The 23,851-nt window shown below is 34.6% G+C and overlaps 3 protein-coding genes across 7 annotated transcripts in view; 1 reads left to right on the top strand and 2 right to left on the bottom strand.

Annotated features, from left to right (window-relative positions):
* Positions 1 to 16,672, bottom strand: part of LOC129243107 (GATOR complex protein Iml1) — a 31,454-nt gene extending 14,782 nt beyond the window's left edge. For 3 of the 5 annotated variants that reach the window (XM_054880235.1, XM_054880236.1, XM_054880237.1), the window contains exons 1-11: positions 16,504 to 16,672; positions 16,149 to 16,450; positions 14,213 to 14,932; positions 13,892 to 14,134; positions 13,677 to 13,792; positions 13,438 to 13,609; positions 13,198 to 13,374; positions 11,617 to 11,815; positions 11,408 to 11,539; positions 4,889 to 4,990; positions 433 to 859 (exon numbers count right to left, since the gene is read on the bottom strand). In XM_054880235.1, the coding sequence (XP_054736210.1) occupies positions 433 to 859; positions 4,889 to 4,990; positions 11,408 to 11,539; positions 11,617 to 11,815; positions 13,198 to 13,374; positions 13,438 to 13,609; positions 13,677 to 13,792; positions 13,892 to 14,134; positions 14,213 to 14,932; positions 16,149 to 16,450; positions 16,504 to 16,546 (2,633 nt within the window). In that variant the 5' untranslated portion in view covers positions 16,547 to 16,672. Of the gene's footprint in view, positions 1 to 432; positions 860 to 4,888; positions 4,991 to 11,407; positions 11,540 to 11,616; positions 11,816 to 13,197; positions 13,375 to 13,437; positions 13,610 to 13,676; positions 13,793 to 13,891; positions 14,135 to 14,212; positions 14,933 to 15,192; positions 15,506 to 16,148; positions 16,451 to 16,503 lie in introns of those variants that run through there. The other 2 variants (XM_054880238.1, XM_054880239.1) reach the window with 2 other exon arrangements.
* Positions 16,673 to 18,365: 1,693 nt separating this feature from the next.
* LOC129241300 (uncharacterized) lies at positions 18,366 to 19,382 on the top strand. The gene is made up of 2 exons (XM_054877550.1): positions 18,366 to 18,546; positions 18,627 to 19,382. The coding sequence occupies exons 1-2, from the start codon at positions 18,402 to 18,404 to the stop codon at positions 19,358 to 19,360; spliced, it is 879 nt and encodes a 292-aa protein (XP_054733525.1). The 5' UTR covers positions 18,366 to 18,401; the 3' UTR covers positions 19,361 to 19,382.
* A 227-nt stretch (positions 19,383 to 19,609) lies between these two features.
* Positions 19,610 to 21,031, bottom strand: LOC129242083 (histone-lysine N-methyltransferase SETMAR-like). Its single transcript, XM_054878644.1, has 2 exons — positions 20,552 to 21,031; positions 19,610 to 19,621 (listed from the first exon to the last, which is right to left on the bottom strand). The coding sequence occupies exons 1-2, from the start codon at positions 21,029 to 21,031 to the stop codon at positions 19,610 to 19,612; spliced, it is 492 nt and encodes a 163-aa protein (XP_054734619.1).
* Positions 21,032 to 23,851: the final 2,820 nt, after the last annotated feature.

Here is a 23,851-nt window from a genome sequence, read left to right as displayed (position 1 = left end):
GGAACGCGACGGATATATGCCGGATATCATATTCAAAAAATAAATACTGTGAATTATCTACTAGATTGTAATAAAAAAATGCATTCCAACAATGTGTCTGTTTTGTATTAGCATTCTCAAGATCTTAAAAAAACATCCGATAAATATATAGACAAACAAAGAAAGTTTATTAATTGTTGAGTGCGTCGTGAAATTGTGCTACAAATAAAAGCAAAAATTTTATGTCACTTCCACTAAGAAATTTTCTTATGCAGAACTGCACTCTTTAGTTATAGCCCAGTGTTATTTTTTTGTTATGACTTGATGTTTAACGTGGATACCCACCGAATAATGGTAATCACCTAAAGCAGCTGCTCGGCTATGGCGGCCTTTTATTATGTACATATAAACTTATGTATGTGAATATATTGAATAGAAATACATATTACTTACCTAGGTCGATATCCCGTAACAGTTATCACAGATCCACTTAAAGTTATTCGATGAAATATTCGACCGATAGAGAGTAAATACTCCTTCATCACTTCAGTTGGCGCTTTAATGCCCAAAACCGCAGACGGCTTTTGCTGTTTGTAGCCGCCACAACAGGGCGCCTGCGCCGGTTGGGCATTCTTCTCCTCGAGCACGATCAACTGAAACCCTTGCGCCAATCGTTGTGACACAATCTCACGAAAAACCTCCTCCGTTGACAGAGGCTTACGATATACAGCACGACTATTGGCATAATCAAAATTTACATCATCCGGAAGTAATGTGTAATCAGATATGACGTAATCATTGTGCAGAGAACGTTTATCTGGGAAATAATCTGTTGTGATCGGCAAACAAGCCGGTATGGTTAGCGATTTCCAATCCACACCTAAAAATTGTGGATCGCAAAAATTATTTGATTAATAAATTTATTTACAAAGTAAATGGAACAAAAGCAAAATTGTGTTATTACGGGCAATGTAGGTCACACAGAGACGTTACAAAATTTAAAGTAATTAAAAAACCACTAAATTTTTAATAGAGTAGAATAAAATTTATGGTTGACAAGTAAAACCATCGCCTATAATAAAATGTTCTAATTTTTAAGTGCATAGTTGGCGTAAAATAAATAGGTTATGTACATATAATAATTGTGTGTGTAAGTACAGTGTACAAAACTCAAAAACCAGATAGGCCTCGAAAAGAAATAACTTAAAACCGAGAGAAATAAAGTGAAAGTACGCTCCCTCAAACAAGGAAAAGTTGATGTTTGCTATAAATTTACAAGTTTAACTGAAACACGAATATACATACACATATGAGAAGGTTATTGGCTGAAGTGAATATTGATATGGGATAGCAAAAATACTACAAAACAGTCTCCGTCACACTTATCATAGATACAGATATTTACGTACATACGCGCCTACATGCTTATTAGGTATTTGGTTGAGCCTCTTCTTCAATTTATGTGGAGCATTTTGAGGTTGTCTTACAGGTGTATGCCGGCTCCGAACAGCAGCTGGTTTTTATGAAACCCATTTTCATGGAAAAAATACATGCGGAGGTTTGCTATTGCTTGCATAAGAGCGATTGCCGTTGGAAAAGGTTTTTTTTAAGGATTTGACACGCCTATGGTAGTAACGCACAAGGCGTGTTGGTCTACGGTGGGATAAGGGAAAAAGTTCTGATGCAAATGACAACTCCAGTAAGGTTCTTTGAATGACTCGCTTTTAGATTAACATTTCATTCATTCATTTAAGAAGTATTTGATACGTATTTTGAGTGCATTCAAACATAACTAACTTGCTTAGACAGGCAACAAAAAAATTTTACAAAAATAGAGCAAAGCCCCAATTACCTGGGCATGCGTAATTATACAGGCTGGGCCAAATAAGTCCTACTAATGTTAAGCACAAATAACTTTTTTATTTTTTGACATATTTATTTTTCTCTTTTTGTAGGTTATAATTGAATTGTTGGAAATTTATTATGGAACCCTACAGTACAACACAACGCGTTAAGATTATCGAGTTTTTCTATTCTTGTCAACGATCAATTGTTTTAACGCAGCGTAAATATCGGCATATGTGAAGATGAAGCGCATTTCCATTTAAATGGTTAAGTCAACAAACAAAACTGTAGATTGTGGGGCTCTGAAAATCCAAGGGCAACACACCAACATCAGTTGCACCCATCTAAATGTACTGTTTGGTGCGGTGTTATGGCCACTAGAGTTATCGGTCCATATTTCTTCGAAAATGAGGATGAAACGCCGGAATCTATGATACAGAACATTGACGGAGCAACAAGGAGAACAAGATGGAGCAACTGCACATACTGCTAGGCAAACTATGGGCCTGCTGCATAGTAGTATTAGGTCTTATTTGGCCCACCCTGTATTACTTTATAATTCGTATACTTTATTGACGTCAGCTCACAAATAAATATATGTACGTCCGCACTCGGCAGGTGAAATCAACTCCCACAATAGCTTTTAAAAAGGATTCTCCATAACAAAAGACGAAGAACTTCATCTACCCAATACTCACCAACGAAATAAACGCAAGATTCATGACTAAAATCTTTGGCTTCCCTAATCCGGAAAGGAATTCTTAATGCTCGTAACATCACATATGGAATTATTTCAAGCCCGTGACGTGGAAACAATCAACAAAATTTTACAAAAAATAATATCAAATTAAGAAGAATTGTGTATTTAAACGCTCTTACGAAAATTACCATGAACATATGTACATACATATGTACGGTTATATCAGAAACTAACAACTTATGGCAAGACAAGTATCCATTCCATGTTGAGGGTTAAGTTTATTTTATATTGCAGCAATTACAATAAAAATGCTAAAAACTTAAAAAATGTAGTTTTTTAATAAATTTGTTATGCGTAAAAACGTTTTAAACTGATATAATTAGTAACATTGACTTACTAACGCAACATGCGACAGCCTTAGACGAAAAAATTATGTATACAGCTCCGGCACTCGAAGTGTAACCAACTTCAGACCGCTCGCGCACCTGGCGCACGGGCATCAGCTGTCTGTTAATTGGCTAAATGACAGTCCAGAGTATTGTTTACAAGCGCGCGGAAGCATTTTGCCGAGAGTAAACGCGAAAAAAGAAACTCAGTGATGGATTTTAAATGGAATAGTATGATTGCATTACTGGAAATTCACAACCAGCAATTGTCCTGAGCTCGAGCACTTTAAAGTAAATAAAGTTTTCGATTATCGCACCATTAATCGTTACTGGTAGCATTGCGAAACGTCGTGGAGGTAGTCATCGAAAGACTGCAACGTCATGTGAAATGGTTCAAAAAATGAAAAAGCGACTTGAGCGAAATCCCCGACCAAGTGCTAATTAAATGGCAAAATATTTGAAAATATCTGACCGTAGCATCCGTCGCATACTGAGAAATGATCTCAAAGTCAAGCCTTACAAGATCCAAAGGCTCATGATCTCACATCAAAACAGCAACAAGTCAGACTTGAGAGACCGAGGGAGTTGCTTCGCTTGGCCGAAAGCCGACAGTTTCCGAACAATGACAAAACGATAGGGTTTATTTAACCGACCGTTCATACGAGAAATTGGGTCATCGATTGGACACCAGGAGGCAGCACCCGCCACAGATAATGGTTTGGGCAGCTATAACCACAGATGGGCGCTCTCCAATGCGAAATATTATCGGGAAAGTATTCTGTAGGGTGAAAGAATGGCTAAAAACCTCGTGCCGAACTTCATAACGTTCACACAATGGCTACCAAATTTACCAGACGCAAATCCGATGGATTATTCTCTTTGGAGCATTTTGGAAACTAAAAGATTCATCAGCGTCGAGGAGCCGAAAAAAGTCAATGTCCGCGAGTGGGCCAAAATACCTACAAGTCACATTCGGGCAGCATGCGATTCGTTTCTGGACCGTCTCAAGGCCATAGTCAGGGCAAAAGGTGGTAATATCGATCAAAAGTAAATTTATTCTTAATTTTGTATTATTTTCACACGTTTTTTAATTGGTTACACTTCGAGTACTGGATCCTGTACACCAATTTAGTATAATGTAAATAATTATATATGAACTAATCATTTTTCGATTGTGTAGTTGTGATGAAATGCCTTTTTCATTAAACGTTCATATAGTATTTATGTGTATAAGCATTGGTGCGTTGGTGTATTGGTGCATTGGAGTTTTGGTGTATTTGTGCAAATTACATATTTAGCTTTCAGTGTGTTTTTTCGTCTCCATACAATGCGTAATTTCACGTAAATGGAAACATATAATTAAATATCATACAAGCAAACAAATTACATTCTGTATATATGTATATATATATATGTGTATATGAATGTTACTGCAAAAACAATACATACATATGTATATCGAAAGCATATTTATGAGTCGAAAAGTGCAAGGGACCCAACGTAATCCAACATAAAAAACCAAATTATTCCTACGTATTCTATTATACAAATCAAAGCCAAAAATACAACTACCAAAAATTGTCTTACTACATACATACATACAAAATATTAAATAGTGAGTGTGAATAAAACGAATCGTACTACTTTGTGCATTTTTTAACTTATGAAGTGTTATGCAGTGTAAGCCAAGCATTTTCTCATGTCGGTCAGTACATGCTTTCATTAATTTTTCATTATTTTGACTTGATGTTCTTTTTTATATTTCAAGTTTATTTTTTTAATGAAAAATCTAAAATACATGCACAGGTTTCTGATATGCGCGCACACACATATCCATACAAATTGCTTGAATTATGCTGCACACTTTTCTTTTATCTTTATACAATATATTTAAGCAAAGCTTTTAGATAAAGTGAAAATTGTTAAAATACGCATTACTAAACAATTGCAATAATTTGTATTTGTCTGTTTGGCAAACCTATTATTATTTTTCCTCTGCCATCAGCATTCGCGCACTCACTATCAAATGGAGCTTCGGTTTCAACTATAGGATTTAAGTGTTTTCCCGTTTTTGCATTCTCTTTTCATTTATATGTTGGTAGTAGTATATTTGGGGGCCAGAAAAAAATTATGCACTCAATTTTTTGTTGCATTAATTAGTTTTGTAAACGTTGATTGAAGAAGGCGTGTAAATTAATATTAATTAAGTTATTTGTTTTTGGTTTAAGTTTGATTTAAGATTGATTATTTGTTTTTGTACGTTCACACAAAATTTGCACACATTACATGTAAAGCATAAAAGAGTGAGAAAAAATAAATAACAATTTATATTAGTACCAATATTTTTAAACATTATCGTAAAAAAACACATAATTATGTATATAAATGCGTATACATATATAGTATATAGTATGCGTGTACATACATATATGTACGCACCTATGGGCGTTTGACAAAAAAATGTAATTGAATTCAGAAATTTTTACTTTTAGATCAATAAATTCCGATAATTCATAGAAAACTGTTCAAATTATTACTAAGATAAATTTTTAAACTCTAGAAAGTGGTATATCGTCTCAAATAACTTTTATCAAACGTCCACGATATATGGCAATGAATAAATGAATGAATAATTTGAATAATAAGACATGGCAATTTGATTTACTTTGTATTGTGTTGCGTACTATTTCGGTTGATTTTAGCTTACACGACCAACCACAAAATGATTAAGCGATTAAAACAGTTCTTAGGGAGTTAGGGTTAGTCAGAATTTTCAAAAAATTGATTTTTTTTTGCATTTTCTTAAAGTACATATAATATCTTAAAAATATTGTGGGAAAATTTGAAGTGAACCCGACAAATACTTTTCGAGTTATTTAACCATGAACAAAGAGCGCTCGGGCACTCCGGAGCGTTCGAGAGCAAGTAGGTAGCTTTAAATGCGATTTTCTCAAAACTATGTTTAACAATTAATTCTCGTTTTTTTTCTTGAAAATCTGAAAAATATTCCCTGAGGCCGCCTTATTGTTAATTTTCAATCAGGCACAAGATTATCTATTAATAAAACTAATTTCTCTTGTCCGTTTAATTTTAGATGAATATCCAAGGACTTCTGATGATCACCGCAAGTGACTTCTGGAAAAACGGGCTCCACACAAACAGCGATAACTTTTACAATTATTCATTTTTTGACATTTTGCTTAAGTCAAGTCGAAACATGATGTATTAACGCTATGTTTTTATTTTTGTAAAAAAATTAGCAATTGACTAGCAAAAAAAAAATGATTGAAAATCGTCATTTTTTCGGGCCTCTGACTACCCCTAACCCCTTAAGATGATATGAATATACATTTTGATCAAAAAGTTCCCGGAACATCCGCTCTAAGTAAACTGATTTGAGTTCCGTTTTGTTTTTTTGTTTGGTTGCCACATCTGGTATCGGCCATGGCTTGATATTTCTTAAAGCATCGCAGTCTTGAGTAAATCTACCTCTGCACGTGTTTCGATTTTTTACAGTTTCAAAAATGCATGTGAATTTGCAACGAGTTTGTATTAAATTTTACGTTGAAAACGGATTCAATAGTGCGAAAATGTTGGAAAACTGTTTCGGTAATGATACTCTAAAGTAAACAGCCGTTTACGAGTGGCATGAACGCTTCAGAAGAGATCGTGAGTCAATCGAGGATGACGAACGTAGTGGCAGGCCGTCGACATCAAAAACAGATAAAAACATCAATAAAGTAAAAGAAAAGTTGCTCAATAACCGCAAATTAACCAACAGAGAGCTGGCAGAGGACTTGAACATTTCTTATGGATCCGTCCAGGACATTGTAGTTAGCATTGTGAGCTTGGGCCGTGTTGCCGCAAAGTTGGTCCCAAAGGACCTGAATTTCATGCAAAAAAGGCACCGCGATGATACCGCCAAAGAAATGATTTCCCAGGTTGAATCCGATCCAACATCCATCAAGCTCATCATTACTGGAGACGAGACGTGGTTTTATGAGTACGACATGCGATCAGGCGAGTGAGCAGAGAGCTCCAATGGGCCAAGGTACCAAAAGCGGCGTCCTTTAAACAAAAACAAGCGATGTTCACGGTTTTTATGGATTATGATGGTATTGTACCCTACGATTTTTTTCCAGAATATAAAACAGTTGATAAGGGCTATTATTTGGGCGTTATGAGACGTTTACGTTAAGCATTCGCCAAATAGAAAGAATGTATGGAGAAACTAGTGGGCTTCATTATCCGTGAATTTTCGGTCAAGAACGAAACGAATACCATCCAAGAGCCATCGAATTCACTTGATACGGCTCCCTGCCGAGCCTTCTTCCTTTTTTCCTGTTTGATCGGCATACTCAGAAACTTTTTATTGATTCTTATTATATAAAGTTGAAAACGTGGATGATAATTTTTTTTTAATTGTTGAATGGTTGTGAATTTTTTATAATACAAAGTTGGAAAATTTATAATAATTTATAATTTTGTCATACAATCAACCATATTTTTCCAAAAAATTTAGGAAAAAATGTAGCATTAAAAATACTTGTATTATAAATATTTTAAAAAGTGAAACTAAAATAATTATGTAAGCATGAGTGTAGAGGAAATGTTTTATAAAATGTATTATAAATACTTAGAACTCAATAAAATTACATAATAGTAGAACGCGAAGGGGTAGAGTGATCCTACAAAATTTAATGCATATTTTTTTTTATTTCCACAATAGGAATAGCTAATAACTCTATAGTAAAAAAATTAGTAAAAAAAATTAAACAAAGCCGCTTTCTTGCTGCGATCAAATGAATATGAAGTTAGATATTCAGATTCGTTCGTTTTTGTAGTTTTAAATATCGTTTAACTGTTTTATAAGCTCTTATAAGCGTATCCGAAACTTACTAGCAAAAATAGGCTAGTGTGCCGCTCGGGAAGAGCGTCTTCCACCGCCTGCACCCTACATCGCACTTACGAATGGTAGCAGCGTACCAACCCATTCGGCTACGGTGGGAAGGAAGAGGTGAAAAAATGGTCTATATCTGGTATAGCGAAATTAACACACTTATTAGTTTATCTTTGTTGGTAAAATTAAAAATGGTCGATTGCTCTTACTACTAAATTTATACATGTTGATTGGGACTTACAGAGTTAACATATTATTTAAAAAGACAAAATATTTTTATAAAATTTTCATAACTGCAAATTATTCAAACAGAAGTAAGGCTGCTTTTATTAATTCAGAGGATTTCGTACCGCCGCCACTTTGTTTGGATAAGGTTTACGAGGCGTTTAAACTTCATTACTTTTATTTCTAAGTAAAGTTTAATTAGCAACTCTGTTAAAAAAAACCTTTTCAGTTATTTCAAACGAATTTTGCCTAGCGCAATCATTGCCTAGAAAGCAATACTATTGCATTAGGTTCTTTTATTTAAAACTCATTAAATAGCTAAATTAAAAATATGTATTTAGTTGTATAATTAAAGGGTTTTCCAATAAGAGGTGTGTTTTTATATTCAAAGAAAAATGCTATTTTTTAATATAAATGATCGGATGTTTATTTCATTATAAAGAGGAAGGTATGCCGTTAATAGTGGAAAATAACATCAGGCAAATGACCACCACGACCACGCTTACAGGACAATATCCTTTTCATGAAATTTTCCATAACTGAATTGCATAGTGGCTGCCCTATGTCCTCGATAGCCTCACGAATTCCATCTTTGAGGTCTTGAATCAACCCTGGGCTGTTGGCGTAAACCTTCTCTTTCACGTGGCCCCAAAGAAAAAACTCACAAGTTAAATCACAAGATCTCGGTGGCCAATTGTGATCACCTCTTCAAGAGATAACACGGTCTGGAAACTCTTCCCATAAAAGATCAATAGTTTCGTTGCTTTTGTGGCACCGTCTTGTTGAAAATAAACGTTGTCCAATTCCGGCCATAAAAAATCGTTAATCATCTCTCGATAGCGCAATCCTATTCAAAATAACGGCTGTTATTGGAAAACCCTTTATTTTAGATAAGGCGCAGTGCACTCTTTAGAATGAATGAAAGATAGTTGTTAAGCTCAACAAAACCTGGTTCTTTAAAACATATCTTCAATCAAAAAAATCTATTGAATATACAAACACTTTATACGTATATAAATTTTTACCTGGCAACTATAACTAAATTTTTTTAATGGCAACCTTAAGGGGGCAAGCTGGTCTAGAATTTTGAAAAAATCGAAAAATTTTTTTTTGTCTTAAAAGGTGCTTTAGGGTCTTAGAAATAATATACCAAATGAGGGATGCCAGCAAAAATGTCTAAATGCCCAAATTTTTCATTCGACGGCAGTGCCTCGCAGGTATGATTTTACAATACTTACAACTTTAAACGCGTTTTTCTCGAAATCACTTTTTTTAAACTGGCCGAAGACATAACTCGAACAAATCTTTACCGATTCTTACGAAATTTTGACAATACATTCAAAATACCTTTCTCCGGAGACGTACGTAGGATTTTTTATTTATAATATATTACATAGTTTTTTTTTTAATCAACAATTTTATGTCGTTCTTTATAGTGAAAATTGTAACTTTTTGTGCACCGAAAAAACAAAATATCGAAAAAATCCTACGTACGTCTCTTTCTGTTGTTATATAGAAAGTAAAAAAATTTTATTTTTTGATCCAGGACAAAAATTAAGGAGTTTACGTCTTCGGCAATGGACCCACTAGAAAAAAAGGCGCCTTAGGAGAACTGCTGGACAGCGGCCATTTTGAAATTAATTCAGACGAAAAATTTTGTATTTGTACCATGAAAGCTATATTATTAAACCTATTTCACAGATTTTCGATTGATTCCTTTGTTGAGTCAAAATAAATTCATAAAATATGCCCATTTTTTGCGCTCTAGACCAGCTTCCCCCCTTAAAAATATCATTTTTTTTTATTTAAGGGGACAGATACCTGTAAAATTTCGAAAAAAAAAAAATTTTTTTCCATAACATGTTAATATAATATAATCCTTTAAGAATATGTCAAAAAATTTTTAGAACGTAAATTTAAGTATTTCTTATATTATAGATAGTCAACCGTGACGACTCTTTTCTTTTTTTTTCTCAAAACTATATTTTTCGAAATGGCGTACACGATAACTCGAAAAGTTATTGACCGATCTCCCTGAAATTCTGCACACATTTTTTTTATGATATTACTTTCTATGTGAATTTAGAATTCGAAAATTTTCGAAAAAATAATTTTTTCAAAGCCAAAATAGTGGGAAAATTCGCCCCAAAATTCCTTTTTTTTAAGCATTTTATTCCGCAAATTTTAATTCATATAGAAATTATAACATTAATAAGCAAAAAAATGTTTGGTTTTTTGTATTCAGGTGACTACATCCGCCATTTTAATTGATAAAAAAAAAAAATATATATTATTTTAATGTATAAATAAACTGTATGCCAATTTTGAAAAATATATATTGACCATTTAAATAATTTTAATGAAAATCAACTCTTACAATATTTATAAATTCTGTACGTTTATTCAACTTTTATTAACCTTTTCTATAAATTCCATAGAGATTGTTTTCATTTTTTTTGTCCAATAAGCTTTTTTTTGTCGTTTGGAGACCGTTTCATGCAGTCAATATTAATAGATTAGAGTCTATATAACTACAGAGCTTTTGTGCGCTTTGCTTTGTGCTCGATGAAATGCGTTCATCCCAATCTGTCCTTTCGCTCTCGTTGATTAATAAATCTAATGTCCTTAGAGCTAGTCCAGGCGTGTTTTGTCTTTGATATTTGTGCGGACTCAATAGATTGTCCGTATCTGCTCAATAAAATTAATTTCAATGTTCCCCACGCATTTTCCGTTGTAATGAATTGATTTTTATGGGCATTACTAAAACTGTTTATGTAATGAATACGCCTTTTAGAAGCACGCTTATTCTTCTTCCTTATTCATTGATTTCTCTTACTCTAAGTGTACTTTTAGGAAGTTACTTATAAAACTCTTCTTAAGGTCTTTGTTTGTAACTATCTATCTAGTGGTCTGCAAGCTAAACATAATACGTAAACATAATAATATGTAAACATGCCTTAATGATTATTACTGTTTTATGATTTAATGAAGGTATATGAACGTGCATGATTTTTGAGAATGAGAAATAGCACGTTTTTTTATGATTAAACTGTTTACATCTCCTAATTTCAAATAAAAACATTGAGAAAATTTTCAGTGTTAAAGCAACATAGCTACGAAAGTAGTCAACACATTTTCTTTTAGTCAAACACATTTTCTTTTAATCAACAGACAAAAATCAGTATAGGAAATAACAAAATTTAAATATTATATTTTTTGCATAGGACGTATGACTCAAGTTGAGCTATATAAAATTGGATGTATACAATTTGGGGGATCTTCAATAAACATAAATGCTTATATGGGCCCTTAAAATAAATCTTATTTGATACAATAATGAGTGTTCGTTAGACTAGCACTCTAAAAGCATACCTGTGGTTATGGCTGGCGTCCATTCTTGTTCACCCGTAGCACCCCATAGGAAGCTTTTTGTGGGTACTGCTGCTCCGGTTGTACTATTAATGGGACTATTATTCAAAAGGGAATTATTACGCTTTTTGAAAACTAAAAAAGAAATACCGATTCATTCATTAGCATTAAATTTTGCTGCAAAATTTGATAGTTGTTAGATGTGTACTTACCGTCAATTTTGTCAATATCATTACTTGATAAAATTGACTTATTCAGTGAAGAACATGTCGATGTGTGATCATAATCAAATGTGCTAAGTCCCGAAGCGTACTCATTGTCGGTACTAATAAAATTGCTATAGTTTATATTGTGTGGTTTGGCAGGAACGGCTTGGTAATGGTGCTGCTGTATCAAAACTCCGGTCGGGCCCTTAGAATATAAACAACATACACATTAAATACAAAAAACTGTTCTTAAAATATTAAAAAATTAAACCAGTCAATTTTAGTTACAGAGGATTGCCTACCCAAGTTTACAAATTATAATGGATCGGTAAATTTGTCAATCCTTTATTGAAAGTGTATGTATACGTGGTAGTGTATGGATATGGAGGAACACACAGACCATCATTAATATTATAGACCAAGCTTTTGAACAAAATTAAAAAATCAAAATTTTTCTATTTTAGTTTAAGAATAGGACTTATACATTTATATTTGGCGCTTATACCCGTTTTGGGTGTGTGGAATATATAACTCATCAGCTTTTTCAATAAATCTGCTTTGGCTATCTTCTAATATTTCAAATAGAATTTAAATTTAATTTGCTGTTTTTGTTGTGGCAGTTCTTATCCGGATTTAAATGCGGGTCGGTCCCGTAATATAGAATCAATATAATTTCGTAGGGTATGGGGTACGGTACACTATCAAGGCTAATTTACTGGGGCGGCAGCCCTTGGTAGGGAAAAACCCCGAGTCATTCCAGTAACGTAGAATCGGCTGCCATGGGAATGAATATAATTTCGTCTCTATATGAGCCTAAAGATATCACGTCAAATAAAAAATTAGCAACTGCTAGAGCGACGGCGCAATTTTATAGTTCATTAAATTTTAGTGTAATAAAGTGCAAGTTTGAAGTTGCTGAAAAATTTTGTCGATTTTTTATTTTTTTTTTTTCTGATAAATTTTTTTTATACGGGAAAAATGGTGTTTTTCCAAATGTTTTGAATGAAAAGTTAAAATTTTGATTAAAACTTTTAGAGTTTTTATAATTTTTTTATAAAATTTGAAATTTGGATTTATATGTTTTTTGTTAGACAATGAGCTTCATTTACATATATATAGATATATAATTGGCGCGTACCCCCTTTCTGGGTGTTTGGCCGAGCTCCTCCTCCTATTTGTGGCGTGCGTCTTGATGTTATTCCACAAATGGAGGGACCTACAGTTTCAAGCCGGCTCCGAACGACAGATATTTTTTATGAGGAGCTTTTTCATGGCAGAAATACACTCGGAGGTTTGTCGTTGCCTGCCGAGGGGCGACCGCTATTAGAAAACACTTTTTTTTCATTTTGGTGTTTCAACGTAGGTTTGAACTACGTTGAATTCCGAATGATAGTCACGCACCAACCCATCCAACTACGGCGGCCGCCATGAGTTATATTTAGCTGTATATAGTATAATATATTAGTACGTATGCTTGAACTTTAATAAACTTTTCCCTGTAACGAACAAAGTTCAATGGAAACCGCGCATTGAGGTGAACTTTCTTAAATTGTTTTGAAAAATTTATAAATATTAAAGATTGCTTACTTTTGGAAATATGTGTGTCCAACGGCGTCGATTTGAAGTTAGTTTTATTGTAACATGCGACGGATCAAACGGATTAATTAGCGCCCGTCCAGGTCGAACGATAGGAGCAATAGAAACGATCGAACGTCGTGCGTTCTTATCGGATGCTAATGATTCCGATAAGTTTAACGAATCAGTCTACGGAAAAGAAACTTTTTATTTTAGTATGCATTATAATATTAATATACATATATATTATACCAATGTAGCCAACATTCCCGATGTGCCATGGTAAATATCAGGGTCAGACATTTTGCGCCGCAAATTCGGAATCTTTGTTGGTGTTAAATTTTCCCAGTCACGGTTTCTGTACACAGACGTTTCCAAGCTGGGTACAGAGGTCTTCTTGGCCCGTATCACCCGTTGCAAAGAACTAAGCATACATTTTTTAGTATACATATGCAATATAATAAATTTACCGATGCTTTACATTTACGTACCAAGTACCTTGCGCTGGCGGAGGTTGAAATATTTGCTCATCATAAGCATCGTAGTCAAACAAGGAATTATGTATATACTCTGATTGATTGCAACTCAAAAAGTACTTTTCACTTTCCTTAATAAAATAATTTATTCAGTAAACAAACAAATTGACTATAATTTGACTATATCTACTCTTACATCCAAATAATAATAATAAAATAATAAAACTTACTCTGTCCTGTGCATTCAAAGAAATATTTGCAACGATTGGTGGTAGCTTTATGCGCGGTATGAAATTTGAGTAGGCCACTTTTTTATTAGTGGAGTAAAAACTCAGATTAATCCAATGAGGAAGTGAATAGTCATCAGCCGATGTTAGCGAAGTATCTTTATTGTGAAATTTAAGAAGCGGAACAGCATGTAAAGGTTGCTCGCCCACACACACTAAGTCACTGCCAACACCATTATCAATTATCTACAAAAAAAAAAAAAAAAAAACAAGCATAGAGTTATTTTATACAAAAATATTAATAATGTGCAACTTTTCGATTACCCGCTGTTTAGTAATATTTGTCAATTCTCGATCCACTTCAAATACTCCAACGCCAGGGGTGATCACTACAGACAGCTGACCAGTTCGATCGAATGTACGATCCAAATAATGTTTTTCAAAAGTATTTAATGAAATATTCAACACCTCCAGGAAGTTGCCTTGTGCTGCGGTGGAATTTGTAGCGTTAGGAATAGGTACACCATCTCGCTCATGATAACGCAATACGGTTGATTCGTACGAAGTGAAAAGTTTGCGAAGCTGTGTCAGCACGGTACACCAGTCTTCATTGCGCTCATTTTGTATAGCAACACGATAAAAATCTTCGTAAAAACGACCCTTGTAATCCAACTGAAGACAATCGCGCATGTGTTCAGGAAACTCGTCAAGTGATTTTGCTGCATAAAACGTGCGGGAGAACAGTACTATAGTTACTTCGTGGTTGCAGCCTAACTTCTTCCATTTGTGAAAGAGTTCGGTAAGAAACCCATTAACAGCTTTTTCGAAATACAAGTCACCGTGTATATCGAAATCCCACATTTCGGATGACATTTGCAAAAACAAATATACCATTGAAGTGCTACTACGAAATACAATTTTCGTGTCTTCCGTTATGACACCACAGGATACTCGTTCGCCTTGAGCCCACATTTCATAAACCTGACAACGTATTTGCATTTCAACATTTTCGATTTTTTTATTGATGTAAACGCAGGTATTTGTCTGTAATAATTATAGCAATATTTAGATTTTCATCGCATTTCATTTCAATAAAAATCTTACACAGCTACTTAGCAGTAACTTAGCCTAAATGATAAATGCTAGATTAGAAATTATAATACTTGATGCTTAGCACAAGCATAAAACGATTCAAACACTGACTTAAATGCGAAGGAAAATTCAAAATCAACTCATTTGAGACGCTTTAACTGTATCAAGATAAAACGGCGGTTGAAAACGTAAGATTCTATCAGGAACATTACATCCAATCAATTCGGGTAACTCAGTGCAATCAATGGTCCCACAAATAAGATCGAAGAGCAGCATCAGAAACTGACTTTATTAGATGAAATCGTGCATTGTAGGATGGCTACACAGGAAAGCAAGGAATTTTTCTTTGAACCCGTTCAATTCTCGAAGCATGACTGTTATAAATTTTGACTCCAGATGATTGACGCATACTCTACTTTCGAACGTACCAGTGAGTTAAAAAGATTTAATAAAAAATATAAAAAGTAGCATGCGATTTGAAGTTATCTGATTTATTTGTTTTCCGTAACAGCAGAAAGTATTCCCAATTACTTTTAAGGACTGACTGAGTGACAATTTTTGACCGATTATAAAAAAGCATATAAATCCTGGTTGCTTCGGCTTTTATTTTTCCACAAATTTTAGAAAGCTTTTAAATTTTTTGAGTCGATTAGTTCTCATAGAGCATTGACGAACAAGTTTATATTTTTTTTGCCAGAAACAAAGGGACGTCATTCGATGCGGACACACTTTATTGATACCCTTTGGTTAAAATCTTTTACGATTTACTGAACAAATATTAGGAAAATATTATTTCTTTCATACCAAATTATTTTTCCTTATTATATCCACCTTTAAAATGCCGAAATAGACAAATTGCGAAAGGTAAATGTTCTCATTATCCTACATATAATCGAACTAACTCTTTATATGTACATATACACATACATACTCTTGTATATTAAACACATTTGTACATTGCCGGAATAAGTCAGACTTTCGCCACAAATTCCGGTTTTTGGGAGATTTCTTATCTGGGTCTGGGAAAAGATTAAATGTATGTAAGTCGGCTTTAAATATCACGCACATGTACATACATATTTACGTTCTTAACTCATCATGTCAGTTTTATTAAATTAGTAGACATATAGCCAATTTTACTAATAATAAATGTGCAATTAACACTTACTAAATACGTTTTGAGGCGCCACATTTCTGATCTACCCATGTATTGATCTTTAAATGTTATCTCAATCGAATCAAGCGCTACATCATTTGCATTTATGCGACGCATAAAAACATAAGCAAACTTTTTTAAATTGAACTGCGTAGCTATGCCTGCCTCAATGCTAATTTCATCACGACGAAGATCATTGAATTTGGTAATTTGCAGAAGCAGTCGAGTATTTTCATCTTCGCGATCATAGACCTCAACAACGTCGCCCAATTTTGTATCAAGATGCTCTTTTTGATTAATGAGTAAATCAGCATCTGGAATAAAAGAATGGATTACCTATGCTGAGCCATTGTTGAGAAATGCTTACCACTGTAGGACTTTTGATGTGTATTCAATTTGTAGTGCTTCATGGTGAAGTATAAAAGTATAAAACTATTCTCAACAGCCTAATGCCAAAAACATTTCTAATTAAACAACTTTGTTTATCGCTAAAGAATGAGTTTTATGTAAACATATCCCAAGAAAAATTTAACGCAAATGTAGCTGTCATAAACAGCTGCTACCAAGCTGATACTGATAACAATTTCGAGGCAAGGCGTATTCATACAAGGTGGCTTCGACCGGGCAACAACAACATTTTCCATGTTACATGAATGTTTAGTGTTGCAATTTGAGGATTTCAACATAAACATTTCAATGAAAATGTAAACAAACAAGCAGAACAACAACAAAAGAGCAGGGCACTTTGGCATTCAAACCACCAAAAACTAATCAGCTACTACTCCGAAGTCACCTTGTGTGAATTGGCCTCGTTTTCGAGGTATGTTTCTGTACGAACTCGCACGAGACGTTTAATCCCAAGATGGATTATTATTAATAAATTCGCCTTTTAAAAAATTTAGAGGGTTTGGCCAATAGCAGACCGTTAACCTGCTCTCAGAGATTTTGAAAGATTCAGCTGATTGGGCGAAGCAAGCCTTTTTTTTTTTAACAAAAAAATTGACGTGACAACCGAATTTACTCGCTGAATTTCGAAAAGAATTTCGCTGAAAGAATTAGCTGATTGGCTTACGTAACCGGGGTCAGGCGTTTCCTTTTGCAAAAAAACTGAGATTGTGTTAGTTATATACGAAAAACATCAACACAACCTTCTCCCATGTTGCTTGTTACATGTAGTGAGTGAGGTGTGCACAACGACGTCTCTGCAGTCTGAACAGACTGCTCGCACAATTTTGTTTTTCTCCATAACTAATCGCCAAACCTGATAAATATATCATCCTTGAGCTGAAGGCCAAACATGATAATCTATGATCCTTGTGGTACTTGGTACTCGATGACGCGGCAGCACTCACTCAATTTTGTTTCTCACCACAGCTAAGGCCAAACCTGGTAATCTATCACCCTTGGATATACTGCAAGGTTCGTTACCTCAATGCGAAAACACCTTGCACATTATTTTATTTATCGCACATAAATTTGAGAGTTCATATTTTCGCTTTTGATGCGAATTTCGATTTGGTTCTATTTTACTGTGTGAAATGTGGCAATCACCCAATGGCTTCGCTCCGCACAACGAAATTTTAAAATCAAAGAGCAATATCTTCTAAAAAAAAAATTACTAATTTATTACATAAGACAGTTTATAATCTATACATATAATCAATAAGAAATGAAGAAATAAACGCAGTTCAAAAGTTGACTTTTCGGTTTTCTTTTGGCATCTATTAGAAAAATATAAGTTAAAGTATAGAAGGGGGAATGAAATTGATAAATCTTATGCCTGTTAAGTATTTGACCGAACTACTCCTCCTATTAGTGATGAGCGTCTTGATGTTGTTTGAGCCAAGATTTTCAAAACTCTCTATATATCACTTGATTAGGTTACAGCAATAGTCACATCACCAGAATAAAAAATGTGCCCAAAGTTATAATGCGACTCTTGAGCGTTGAGTTGAGTAAGTAATAATTTATTCAATGGTTTAACATAAGTCGTATCATATCAAAGCGAAGTCAATAGAACAACAATCACATTTCCATGAGCTTTAATTTTCTAATTTCGTGGTTTCAATGTTAAAAATTCAATTACACTTACAATTTCAAACAAACAAAGCAAAAACAAAAAGCAGATCACTTGCATTGATAAAAACAAATCGCAAGTAAAAACAAAAACAAATCAGCTGCTCTAGTAACACCACCTTGTATGAATTCGCCTTGCATCACATCATTGACATTCAATTTGTTGCTTGTGTTTATTTAAGAACAGATATGACGGACACTGAGCTTATCCTGAAAATAATTAATGCTGTAAAACAACGCGATTGTCTGTGGAATGTGCATTCATCAGAATATGCAAAGCGGGACAAACTAGAAAAAGCTTGGCAAGAAGTTGCCGATGACGTTGGCAGACCGGGTATGTATTTAGGTCAAGTGACTTGGTGTAGTCGATGTGATGCTTTGATGTGATTTGGTTATTTATTGCCTCTTTTACAGATGTATTTTGTCGTGAAAAGTGGCGAAATGTGCGCACTGGCTTCCTACGAAGTATCCAGTATAACAATAATGCACGTACTGACAATGGTGATAGTACCGAAGATGTGCCCACACCACGTCGTAAACGTTTCTACTTGTATGATGAAATGAAATTTCTCTTGCCGTCAACAGAAACTATAGGGCAAACAAAAAAGAGAAGAAAACTTTCCCGAGGTACTAAACCAAGGACATCAAATGACGAGCCTAGCGGAGAATATGTCGACACCGTATCCACAATACAAACGTACGCTGCAAATGAAGATACCAAACGCAACAGTAATGAGGTAATACAGAGTACCAATGCTACCTATCCAGAGCTATTGAATGAACTACAGCTCACCCCTAGCACACCTAAACCGTTGGTGATGAAAATTAACCAATCACCTCCGATCAAGATTGACGAAGCGAAAGGCGAACAAAATATGCATTCAACTCCCATAGTTGCCCCTACCGTTGCAGCGAAATGCGAAGTTGAAAATAATACAACGATCCCGGAATCTTTCAATGCAACTGCGAAACGTAACGAATGCGATGGTCGCGATGAACAACAGTTACTGGCCTTTTTTCGTGGCAACATCGACGATATATTGTCACTTCCTCGTCACAAACAACGTTTGTTTAAACGACGAATGTTGGAACTTATCGACGATTTACATCGCCCAGATAATAGTGTATCAACTAGCCGCTACTGTTAAATAAAATCTTATCGGATTGTAATATATTGGTTTTAAATTCATACTTAGTCGACAGGAAATATATATTCTGGTATATTAATTTTTTTTCGGAAAGTGTAGCATTAATGCAAAAAAGTGTTTGAAAGCATTGCCCAACAGTGGGTGCTCAACACGAACAAACTAATAATTATGAAAATAATTTCTTCAAGATCAACGTTTTTTAGACAGTATTAAGCCAGAAGTTCGGATTTTTTTACAGGAGTTAAAACTTTAACATTTTGCCTGAAAGTGCAATTAATGTATCGAAAATATCATATGTATATAAAACGACTTGAAATCAAATTTCCGCCCTCAGAATTCTACAGTAGAGTTTAAACGAGGATTTTTTTTTTTAGTAAATCTTATTTATATATATAATTGGCGCGTACGCCCTTTTTGGGTGTTTTGCCGAGCTCCTCCTCCTATTTGTAGTATGCGTCTTGATGTTGTTCCACAAATGGAGGGACCTACAGCTTCAAGCCGACTCCGAACGGCAAATATTTTTATGAGGAGCTTTTCCATGGCAGAAATACACTCGGACGTTTGCCATTGTCTGCCGAGGGACGACAGCTATTAATAAAAAGGTTTTTCTTAATTTTGGTGTTTCACCGAGATTCTCTCTGTGAATTCCGAATGGTAGTCACGCACCGACGCATTCGGCTACGGCAGCCGAAGTTAATTACCTAACTCTTATTTGAATGGCCCGCTCTCAAAACAGAAATGTCTCTCATAATGAAAGGTCGGTAAGAAAGGCAATGTTTCACGAAATTTTGAAGCAGAAAATTTTACGGTAACATGCCGAAAACGAAAAACTAGATGCCAAAAATATTTTTTTATACATGTAACCTTCGTTCAATAATGTGTGTGACTAATTAATTAAAACACATTCTTTTGCCAAAATTCGCTTCGCTTTTCCAATCTTTCGATACGGCCTTTGTAAAACGATTTTTCTTTGCCTTCAAAATAGGCCTCATTTTCGGCGATTACTTCATCATTTGAGCCAAATCTCTTACCACGGAGCATCTTTTTGAGGTCTGCGAAGAGCCAGTAGTCGCTGGGGGCCAAATCTGGAGAATACGGTGGATGGGGAAGCAATTCGAAGCCCAATTTGTTCAATTTTGCCATCGTTTTCATTGATTTGTGACACGGTGCATTGTGTTGGTGGAACAACACTTTTTTCTTCGCCATATGAGGCCGTTTCTTTGCGATTTCGTCTTTCAAACGCTCCAATAACGCTATATAATAGTCGCTGTTGATTGTCTGCCCCTTCTGGAGATAGTCGATGAATATTATTCCATGCGCATCCCAAAATACAGACGTCATAATCTTGCCAGCCGACTGCAGCGTCTTTGGTCGCTTTGGGCGGTTTTCACCGGCTTCATGCCACTCAGCAGACTGCCGATTTGACTCTGGAGTGAAATGGTGGATCCATGTTTTATCCAAAAACTCCGACTTATTGCGCGTAAACATGTCCAAACAGCTCTTTGAATCATCGATTCCTTGTGGTTTTTGCGCCGGTGTGACCAAACGCGGCACCCATTTGGAAAACACCTTTTTCATACCCAAATGTTTGTGTATTACGGCGTGTACACTGCCTGCTGATATCTTTAGAATGTCAGCAATCTCCCTCACTTTCACTTTACGATCGGACATAATGATTTTCAGTGTTTTTTCAACGTTTTCCGGAATAACAGAATCATTTGGCCTTCCAGTAGATGGAATGTCATCGGTGTCTGTACGACCACGTTTGAATTCGGCATACCAATAACAAATGCTTCTTTTTGATGGAGCAGAGTCCGAATAATGTTTTTCAAGCCATTCCTGGCATTGAACAGTATTTTTTTTTTTCATTAAAAAACAATGATAAATCAGCACACGGAATTGCTTTGAATTAATTTTTTTTTTTTTTTGAAGTGAAATTTCTTTAGAATCGTTGGGAGTGATTTGAGACTTGATGAAACGAAAAAGCGACACTACGAAGCGTTATATGTTGACATACGTATATGTATGTGGCTGCGTACTGCTGAGCCACGCTAGTATAGTGAGTATTGTAGTGTGTATACTACACTGCCTATTACTTGCTTTGGTGTTTACTTCAAGCGTCATACGTATGTATGTTTGTATGTATGCTAGTACGTATGTGTGCGCGCCTGCGTATTACGGAGCCACGGTGAGCGAGAAGGCATTATATATACCTATACTACACTACCTAATACTTGCTTAGACCAAGCGTCCTACGAATGTCTGTGTGTATGTTAGTACGTCTGTGTAATATACGCGTTACGACGCTCATAATAGCAACCGCGTGTGCTGTATTGCGTCCATATTTTTATATTCGTAAATATTTTCATTTTTAAATATTTACCGCAATTATGCCGAAAAATAATGCAGAAAAGTGTCGTGAATATCGACAGAAAAAAAAACAAAAAGAAAATAAAACTAAAAACCAGCTTGAGCAATGGAAAAACAGTTTTAATTGTGACAATTTATATTTCACCGAATCAATCAATAAATAGCATCACGAAATTCATTCACGAAAATTTAATAAAGTATGCACCAGAAGTATCGCGGATACTTAGTAAAGATTACAATAAAGTTCCAATGATTTTAAGTGGCGATTTTAACGTAAATTTTGCATTGGACACAGCGGTTCCTTTAATTGACGTTCTCAATACAACATTCAATTTAAAAATGTGTAACAATCGCACTGAATCGACAACACGATCAAAAACAACCATTGACGCGATATTTCAAAGATATGTTGACAACATCGAAACCAAAGCATTTGTATCCTATTTTAGCTATCATAAGCCACTCGTATCATTTGTTGAAATTGAAAACATTGAGGATGAATAATAATAAAATGAAGAAAATAAAATATGAACTTTATAGCAATATTATAATGAACCTATAATTATCCCGCTCCTAATGCTGCTTTCGTCTCATTCTCTCTCAGTTTGTTTTACGGAAGGTTTCACTTCTATCGCGTCTAACCGTTAGACTGGTATTTTTTATTTTAAACTCAAAAGTAGCGTCACTTAAAGTACTGTAACTTGTAAACAAATGGTCGGATTACCATATGATTTGGACAGTAAGCCTAAAAAGGTTGCCAACTTTCGAAAAAAATATTGATTTAGTACTAGTGCCGCCATCTATGTGTCAGTCACACACATTATTGAACGAAACATTGAAACATATATGTATATATTTTTAATATGAAGTTATGCTCTTTATAAATTATTTACACAATAAAATAAGAAATATATATATTTTCAGATTCAGACGATTACTTAACTTAATCTCTTACTTACTTAATCTTGAAAAAAATGCAAGACTTTGACTCCATCGTTAAAATAATTATATGTGGACATATTCTACACCAAATTTGTTTGAAATATAACAGCATTGAAGATGAAACACTAGTAGCAGATGTAGGACCTGTAAATAATATGCATTTTAAAGAAAAACATATTTCAACTTTGTCAAAAGCTAATTAATTCAAATGTTATAAGCTGCCGTAAAAGTTTAGACCTCAATCAATATGAATTAGGCTTTGGCTGCACTGCCAAAATAACAACGAAAAACACAACGAACCGAAATATCCAGTAACTTGCCAGTATCTTAACTTTCGAAAATTTTCTCTCAAAGAGAAAAATATCAAAAAAAGTACACGAACGCAAAACCAGTAACAATTTGCAAATTTTACGAACAGGTGATTTAATTGTTAGCAGGAAAAATCACAAAAATTAAAAAAAAATTCACTTCAGCTACCTCGTATTGAGTTAAAAAAAATAAAGAAAATAAAATGCAAAATAACGAGCTTCGGAATAACATGATTTCATATTGTCCACAAGAATTGGTTCCATTTTATCATCGTTGACAGATGAAGACATTCTATAGCAATTGCAATTCGCAAATTTAACTTCGTGTTTATTTTTACTTTGCGATCAGCTGTTTTTCTCACTTGCAAATTCTTACAAGTAAAAATTTATCCAGTAAAAACTTGCACCTCCCCCTCAAAATGAAATGTCATTTCGCTCTCTTACTATCGCCGACTTTGCAAGTTTTGATAATTTTGTAACAATTACAAACTATTTGCTTCATGAACAGACCTAGTATCACATCGTTCTTGTTAAATTTGCATGCAAAATTTTTATCCGGATCCCGATCATATGCATTGGAACACAGCTATAATCTGTTGACTAAAACATATGGTAACACCCACAGCAAGAATAATAGAATTACAGGATTCTCTACATCGAGGACCTGTAGAGATTATCTATGCTGTAGAGGGTATGTATGTAAATATAATTTGGCGTCTTGATGTTGTTAAACAAATGGAGGGGCCTACATTTGTAAGCCGACTCCGATTGGCAGAAATTTTTTATGAGGAGCTTTTTCATGGCAAAAATACACTCACAGGTTTGCCATTGTCCGACGAGGGGCGACAGCTGTTAGCAAAAACTTTTTTAC

The sequence above is a fragment of the Anastrepha obliqua genome, chromosome 3, assembly GCF_027943255.1.
Source record: "Anastrepha obliqua isolate idAnaObli1 chromosome 3, idAnaObli1_1.0, whole genome shotgun sequence".
Classification (NCBI taxonomy): domain Eukaryota; kingdom Metazoa; phylum Arthropoda; class Insecta; order Diptera; family Tephritidae; genus Anastrepha; species Anastrepha obliqua.
This window is presented reverse-complemented; position numbering and strand designations above follow the sequence as displayed.